The 8,327-nt window shown below is 38.7% G+C and overlaps 2 protein-coding genes across 2 annotated transcripts in view; both read left to right on the top strand.

Annotated features, from left to right (window-relative positions):
• The window catches only part of hhatlb (hedgehog acyltransferase like, b), a 7,628-nt gene extending 5,262 nt beyond the window's left edge, over positions 1-2,366 (top strand). The window contains exons 10-12 of the mRNA XM_027176136.2: positions 1-67; positions 789-930; positions 1,603-2,366. The exon at positions 1-67 is cut by the window's left edge and continues 135 nt beyond it. Of these exons, the coding sequence (XP_027031937.2) occupies positions 1-67; positions 789-930; positions 1,603-1,805 (412 nt within the window). The 3' untranslated portion in view covers positions 1,806-2,366. The remainder of the gene's footprint in view (positions 68-788; positions 931-1,602) is intronic.
• Positions 2,367-3,321: 955 nt separating this feature from the next.
• klhl40b (kelch-like family member 40b) lies at positions 3,322-6,423 on the top strand. The gene is made up of 6 exons (XM_027176177.2): positions 3,322-4,613; positions 4,726-4,886; positions 4,980-5,087; positions 5,176-5,361; positions 5,476-5,625; positions 6,069-6,423. The coding sequence occupies exons 1-6, from the start codon at positions 3,483-3,485 to the stop codon at positions 6,178-6,180; spliced, it is 1,848 nt and encodes a 615-aa protein (XP_027031978.2). The 5' UTR covers positions 3,322-3,482; the 3' UTR covers positions 6,181-6,423.
• The last annotated feature ends 1,904 nt before the right edge of the window (positions 6,424-8,327 follow it).

Genomic DNA, 8,327 nt, shown 5'->3' on the forward strand with positions numbered 1-8,327 from the left:
CTTCGGCCTCAACTTTGAGCTGTGGATGGCCAAGTTCTTCTCCACTGAACCTTTCTTTACCATTGAGGTACGATCGTGAAAAAGGTCGAGGAAGGAAACACTGGAGAGATGAATATTATAGCGACAAAAGAGATTTACACCCTGAAGTTATTCGAATTTATTAGAATCAGGGAATTTCTACATTTATTTATTCCTTTTTTTATATTTTGATATTTTTATACGACATTTCAAGTGGTATTTCATTTGTCTTATTGTATGTAGCATTAGCTGACTTTCAGTTATAAATCTATCCAGGAGTTGTTTTGTGATTGCTGCTTTATTTTATTTTTTTTGCACAATTTGTGTTTCAAATTTTTGTGCTTTTGTTTTTTGGTTGAAATTTTCTTGAATTGGTGACATCACTAGCACAGGACTCTTCTTTTAATCTCCTACCAGTAATGGCACATATGTAATGACTTTCTATGGGATCTGTTCCATGCCCCCGAGTGGAAGGGGATGTTGTTTATGAGGTCACGTGACACGTCTCGGGGACAAATCTGCGTAAAATCTCTGGTCATATAGTAAAAATGCACGTTATTAGATTGTGTTCAATTTTTGCAGTAGCGACATCCTGAACTGAAGAACTGATTTATAAAGATACAATTATTTATCAGGACTAAGCATCTTATTTTTTAAAAATCTAACTACTTATTTTGTGTTTCACTAAATAAGCTAAATAGTCTTTTTTTTTTCACGGATTAAGATAAGCTGAACTGTGTCAATTGCTTTCTTTTATAATTCTGCCCCAGACGGCGATGTCTGAATCCATGTCTCGCAGAATTAGAGCTGTGTTCAATGCTTTCAACTTCTGGTGCATCGTCCTGTACAACCTCCTGGTCCTCAACAGTCTTGACTTTGTGAAGCTTGTTGCTAAGAGATTACTGCTGAAAGGTAAAAACCTGTCCAATGTGTGTCCAGCTAAATCTGTATGTAACTGTGTGACTTCATGGTTCAATAATTCAGGATTTAAGCCACAGTTTAACCAAAAATCACTGCTTTCCAAATGTTTCAATAAACCCAAGCTAGGGTTATAAAATGTCTAGTAACTTTATAGTATAGTCATTTAAAATAACCTAAAACAATATCAAATAGGGGGGTCAGGGTGGCTTAGTGGTTAGCACGTTCGCCTCACAACTCCAGGGTTGGGGGTTCGATTCCCGCCTCTGCCTTGTGTGTGTGGAGTTTGCATGTTCTCCTCGTGCCTCTGGGGTTTCCTCCGGGTACTCTGGTTTTCTCCCCGGTCCAAAGACATGCATGGTAGGTTGATTGGCATCTCTGGAAAATTGTCCGTAGTGTGTGAGTGTGTGAGTGAATGAGAGTGTGTGTGCCCTGCGATGGGTTGGCACTCCATCCAGGGTGTATCCTGCCTCGATGCCCGATGACGCCTGAGATAGACACAGGCTCCCCGTGACCCGAGAAGTTCGGATAAGCGGTAGAAAATGAATGAATGAATGAATGAATGAATGAATATCAAATTTAAATATCTTATTTTCAGCACTTTAACTCCTTTCTTTAACTCCGCATTTATTTTAATCCTATTGTACCTGTGTCTCCTCCTCACAGGTTTCCCTTTATCCACCATCACAGTGATGTTTGTGACCTACTGCTTGGTGCAGATAATAAAAGAGAGAGAAAGGAAGCAGGCTCTGATTTATGACCCTGATCCTGTACCTACTCCTGTCCCAGTCCCACCTCCAGCTACCGTCAAACCCCAAACCGTGGTCTCGGACGCTGATGGGGACCCCAACAAGGAAAAGTCAGAGTAGGAAGACATTTCTCTGTTAGACTGTTGGGTTTGAGTTGCATATGGCAAAAATATACTGTATACCTGAAAAAAAAAATGGACAACTCAGACTGACATAACAGAATGTATGTGGTGGGTTTTTATACCGAACAACTACACAATAACACTGTAATGAACCTTAAAGATTTTTAACAAACACACATAGCATGAACAATTTATCCTTACAGTTTTTACATAATGCCTCTGTTTACTGGAATTTGATGAAAGATATCTTATAACTGTACAGAAATAAAAAGACGGAAAGATTGTGTGTTATTGTGTGTATTAGCAACTTTATTTATATATTACAATAAACCTGAAGGGGAATCATTTCACTACTGAAATGAAGTGTAACTTCCCGTGAGTAGAGTGTGACAGAAACCTGCTCTAATATTAGATTTTATCATCTGACACATTCTTCTTTAAACCTTCTATCACACCAGGTCTCAAATCGAACTGAGAGATTCATATAATGACTCATAGGACTATTTTTGTTTATCCTCTAACACCCCCACCCACCCCACCCTCTCTCTCTCTTATTGCTCATCACCTTAATTAAGTAATTAAATGATTACAAATTTATAAAAATTCTTTTGTATCATGTATAAAATAAAGTGTCTTTCTGCAATTTTGTGGAAAAAAAAATTGTTTTGTATGATTTAACTAGTTTCCTTAGTTCTAAAGAGGTTTACCAGCTAACTCGGTTGTCCAAATCGACACACTTATGATCACCACAAAAACCCTGATTAATCCTGAGATCTGTGGAAAATAAATATTACACATGAATATAAAATAGACTTGTTTTTAAAGTAGCTGAAACACTGAATAAGTCAAGAGCTAGGGGGAAAAAATCAATTAATGAAATCTAGACATTTTACAAATCTTAAAATAAACAACAAGTGAAATAAATGAAAAGAAATGAAGCTAAGAGAAAGAAACCCAGAAGGTTAATCAATGAAATCTAAATGTACATTATTCACTAAATACTTATTATCTGACTACAGTGAAACTAATCTGAAAGGAACAGTAGGGTTCTTCATGCCAGAGGGATGAGCAGGATAACTTCAGTTTGTCTCTCTGGAGGAACTCTTAAAGGGTCTATATGGAAACTTTTATGGTTTTTTTTGGACTGTATGGTATGATATTGGGTATATATTTGGTTCCTGATGAGTTAAGTTCCAGCTTTCTAAAGGGAGTCTACTTGGGATCTACTCTGAAAGGAAAGGCTACTGTATGTTGTAGTACCAACAGATGGTTCCCCCAAAATATGAAGGAACCTTTAACGTACTAGATGGAACATTTTTCAAAAGATACATAATGAGAATGACATATAATAGCACTGTTAAAACCACTGATCTCAACTACCTGCCCCGTGCCCATATGACACAGAAAAAGCTGCTGCCTCATAGGAGGCGGTGTGTCAGCTGTTGTGCTTGTATCTCTAATGTACCAGAATAGCCTCCACACCCTGTGAGAGCTTTACCTATAAATAGACTTCTAGATAGAGTTTGGTTGAAGAGGTGAGACAGCTGAGGAAGTCTGCTAACCAGGCCCTGCCTCATTTTTCTGGATTGGACACTGACAGAAGCAGAGCTGGGATAAGTGCTGCCCGAAAGCCTGGTAGATCCTGTATTGAGGTTGTCACAGAATTCAAACAGCCATGGCTCTGCCAATCGACCCCACAGAGGAGCCTCGGATGTACCAGCAGACGCTGCTGCAGGATGGCCTCTGCGACCTGCTGGAAAATGACACCATGGTGGACTGTGTGCTGAAGATCAAGGACAAGGAGTTCCCCTGCCATCGCCTGGTGCTGGCTGCTTGTAGCTCCTACTTCAGGGCATTTTTTAAATCAGGCGTGGAAGCTAGCAAACAGCGTGAGATTGTCCTGGAGGATGTTGAACCTGGTGTCATGGGAATGATATTAAAATACCTCTACACATCAAGCATCAATGTGACTGAGCAGAATGTACAAGACATCTTCGCAATCGCCAACATGCTGCAGATTCCGTCCATTTTCACAGTGTGTGTCTCCTTCCTCCAGAAGCGCTTGAGTTTGAGCAACTGCCTGGCCATCTTTCGCCTGGGATTGATGCTCGACTGCCCTCGGTTGGCTGTCTCAGCCAGGAATTTCGCATGCGAGCGTTTTCAGCTGATCACACGAGACGAGGAGTTCCTACAGCTAAATCCCAGTGAGTTAGCCGCCATCTTGGCGTCGGACTCACTGAACGTGGAAACGGAGCAGGCCGTATTTGAGGCTCTGCTCAAATGGGTGGGCTGTGACAAAGAAAGCCGCCTTGAGAAACTCCCCAAACTGCTGGACTGTGTACGTTTCCGTCTTATCCCTGAGGACTATTTTGCAGAGCAGGTGGAGCAACATGAGTGGCTGCGATCTGACCCAGAAATTACCAAGAAGCTGCAGCTGGTCAAAGATGCTTATGCTGGAAAGCTTCCAGAAGTCAAGAAGACCAATAAAAAAAACAAGGAGAAGAAGATAGAAGAAGAAGAGGGTGAAGAGGAGGAAGAAGAGGATCAAGAAGAATTACTTCCTGGAATCCTGAATGATAATTTAAGGTTTGGGATGTTTCTCAGAGACGTAATATTCATGATAAGTGACACAAGTTCAGTGGCTTATGACCCTACAGGAAATGACTGCTATGTGGCGTCAATATCCAGCCAGATTCCCAAAAACCACTGCAGCATTGTAACCAAAGAGAACCAAATCTTTGTGGCTGGTGGACTTTTCTTCAATGAACAGAATGAAGAGGAGCAGCTAAACTCCTACTTTTTACAGGTACATGCAATACATACCTTAGAAAATGTTTAAAGATGTTCCCATGATGTAGACCTGAGAATCACCTCTACACAATGATGTAGACTTGACAATCACCTCTTACCCCTGACAGTTTGACCCTGCAAGTTCTGATTGGATTGGAATGCCACCCATGCCCTCACCCCGCTTCCTGTTTAGCATGGGCGAAGCAGAGAACTCCATCTTTGTAATCGGTGGTAAGGAGTTAAAGGAGGGAGAACAAACGTTGGACTCAGTCCTTGTTTATGACAGACAGTGAGTATTTAAGGTTAGAGAGTATTTAACAGATATATGCATTAGATATATCATGATGCCTTTACTTCAAACATTTATAATTTCTTTCAAAAGATCTCTCATATGGGGAGAGTCGGTTCCTCTCCCCTATGCGGTATATGCCCATGGAACAGTGTCTCACAATGGAATTGTGTATGTTATAGGAGGAAAAGCAGACAGCAAGTAAGTTCTCCTTAATCAAAGATCCTAGTTTTAATTTCCTAACTTTTGTTCATTCTGACACAAGACTGGTTTCTTGCCCTGCTTGTAGACAGTGTTTGAACAGAGTTTGTGCTTATAATGCAAAGAACGGCGAATGGAAGGATCTGGCTCCGATGAAGACTGAACGATCGCTGTTTGGCGTCACCGTTTATAAGGAAAAGATCTACGTGGTTGGAGGTGTTTTAGAGACCGGCCTCACTGGCGCCATGGAGGTTTACGACATTAAATCAAACAAGTCAGTGCAACGATTTGACACTTCGACAAGTTGACCCAGGGCTAAAATGATTAAGATTGGCATCTAATCAAAATATAAGTAGATCGAATGACGGATTAAATTCTATATTTTCAGCTGGTCTGAGTTTGTCGAGTTTCCTCAGGAGCGCAGCTCTCTCAGTCTGATCACGGCGAATAACAGCATCTACGCTGTGGGTGGCTTCACAGTGTTTCCAGGTGAAAACAGTGAGGAGCTTGCACCAAGAGAGATGACTGACATTTGGAGGTACGGTAGACTATTGGGTCAAAATGTTGTAACACATAAGGGGACATTTATTGTAGCTTAAAGTTGATGTCAGAGATTTTTACTTTTAAAAATCTTGTAATCATTGGCTAATTTTTCCTCACATTTTAGCAGCTGCTAAAAAAAATAAAACTTTGGTCCCACTTAAGACTCTTTAAAGCGGATAGAAATCCAAATTAATCCAACCAATGCACACTGGAAGGCATCTTTACTTTCTTGTCATTATGAGCCATCTATCTTGTATGCATATACTGTATTTTCCGGGGTGTGATGAAATGAGCAGCATTTGGTCTAAGTTTCAGTTTTAAATCAACTTGAGCCAAAACCAACCAAAATCTCTGACTATATTATGAGTCTGACATCGAAAATACTTTGACCAGCTATAATAAATGAGCACTAAAGTAACATGATATGCTTTTCCACAGGTATGATGAAAGTGAGAGAAAGTGGACTGGTATCCTGAGAGAGATTCGCTATGCTTCCGGTGCCACAGTGTTAGGTGTTCGTCTCAACACGCTGAGGCTCACTAAAATGTGAATCATGAAAGCAACTTTTTATTCTCAATATTTTTTTATTAATTTTTCTAATAATTTTTGGTTTTATTAGATAGCAATATGCATAACATGACATCTGACTATAAGAGCACTAAGACTGGAACTGTGCATTTTTTAAGTTTTAATTAATATGTTTTTTTTAATATTCTCTCAAAGTTGGCACCAACAAGAAGTGTTCACTGGTTCTGCTTAACTTATATCAGACTAACTGAATAAAAGAATAAAAACACTGACTTTTCTGCACTCACAATATCATTCTAGCATCTAACTCCCATCCATAGAAAAAAAAATGAATACCAATGTTAATGCTATTAAGGTTATATTAGATTTTCCTCAATGGAGGCTTCAAAATTATTCTAATTTCCAAATGAGTTTAATGTTAAAGTCTGGATCAATTCTGCTTCTTACTTCCTATAGTACAGGAAAATCTTGGGCTTCAAATAATAGACATGATTATATTTTTCACTGTTATTATTGTTACTTACCAATATATGTCACCTACAGTAATGAGAGTTCTGCAGTAGGTTCTCCATAAAGCTGTTGCATTTCTGTATAATACAATAGTGTAATATAACAATATATCAGATCAATATTGTAAACAATTATCAATGAGTAAGGATAAGAACGATGATGTACAGATGTATGGTGCACAATGGCTTAGTGGTTAGCACGTTCGCCTCACACCTCCAGGGTTGGGGGTTCGATACCCACCTCTGCCTTGTGTGTGTGGAGTTTGCATGTTCTCCCCGTGCCTCGGGGGTTTCCTCAGGGTACTCCGGTTTCCTCCCCTGGTCCAAAGACATGCATGGTAGGTTGATTGGCATCTATGGAAAATTTGTCCGTAGTTTGTGAGTGTGTGAGTGAATGAGAGTGTGTGTGTGCCCTGTGATGGGTTGGCACTCCGTCCAGGGTGTATCCTGCCTCGATGTATCCTACAGGCTCCCCGTGACCTGAGGTAGTTTGGATTAGTGGTAGAAAATGAATGAATGAATGAATGTACAGATGTAAACACACACATACACTTTGATGATTTGGTATATTATTTAATTTAGTTTGCTATTAAAATGAATCTTAGTTTTGCTCTGTTACAGACAGGATAAATGGCACAAAATGCAGATTAATGAATTAGCACCTCTAGACACTAGCGTCTTTGTATCGTTTTTAGTACCGAGTTTACAAAACCAACATGACTACTGCATACATGAGACTTTTACACACTCAGAGTATTAAGATATTGGGTTTACATGGTAAAAGTAGGAAATGATGCAGGAACAGTCACTCGAGAATGGTTAAATAGATATTTAAGGAATAATAAGTAGATTACAAGATATTAAGATTCCTTTTTTTGTTGTTTTTTTAAAGTGACTACATCTTTGATTTGGCTATAATGAGTTACGTGGCTCAAATCATACACTGATTATAAAACATCTTTCAAAATACAAGTCCTTTTATGCTCCTGTTTCACTCTTTAACACAACCAACACAGAACATGATGACCTCCCCACACACAATCCAACTCATTCGGTGTAAACACTCTCGATTGGCATATCAATGGTTATAGATCTGATTTCATGAAATCATATACATGTATTCAAAAAATATGATTTTAAAGGCCACAAATTCCTAACTAGCAGCAAATCTAAACCAGAAAAAAGAAAACAAATCAAATACAGGTCAATTTCATTCATCAAAACAGTGGAAGAAAAAGCCATCCTTATGACCTTACGAAGTTAGAATAATATAATAATATATAATGGTGTAATTTGCTTTTTTTAAAATAAGAATCAACAATTAATTTTTAAAGTAAAAAAAAACAACCACACATCCCATTAAAGTGCATACAAAAAAAATGCTTTGTAAAAATTGTAATAATTTGCGGATACATGATTAAAAGACCGGTTATTACTCTCTCATCGGTGCGCTTGAACAGCTTAACGTGGTTAGAAATATATTTATTTAACCAAATATCTGCATTTCTCTTCATCTTTATTTAAAATAAAGACCAGTTTGAATAACTGTGTAATAACATAGTGGCTGAACGACAAAGTGCACAATTTTATTTTTATTTCGAATGAAGAGAAAGACAGAAATTTAGTTTAGTGCAGCTGAATACTGTAGAATACGTGAGAA

Source organism: Tachysurus fulvidraco, chromosome 25 (genome assembly GCF_022655615.1).
Source record: "Tachysurus fulvidraco isolate hzauxx_2018 chromosome 25, HZAU_PFXX_2.0, whole genome shotgun sequence".
Classification (NCBI taxonomy): Eukaryota; Metazoa; Chordata; class Actinopteri; order Siluriformes; family Bagridae; genus Tachysurus; species Tachysurus fulvidraco.

Coding starts and splice junctions, on each gene's coding strand:
- klhl40b (XM_027176177.2), top strand. CDS start 3,483: ATGGCTCTGCCAATCGACCCCACAGAGGAGCCTCGGATGTACCAGCAG. Junction 4,614..4,725: donor TAAACTCCTACTTTTTACAG/GTACATGCAATA, acceptor TACCCCTGACAG/TTTGACCCTGCAAGTTCTGA. Junction 5,362..5,475: donor TACGACATTAAATCAAACAA/GTCAGTGCAACG, acceptor CTATATTTTCAG/CTGGTCTGAGTTTGTCGAGT.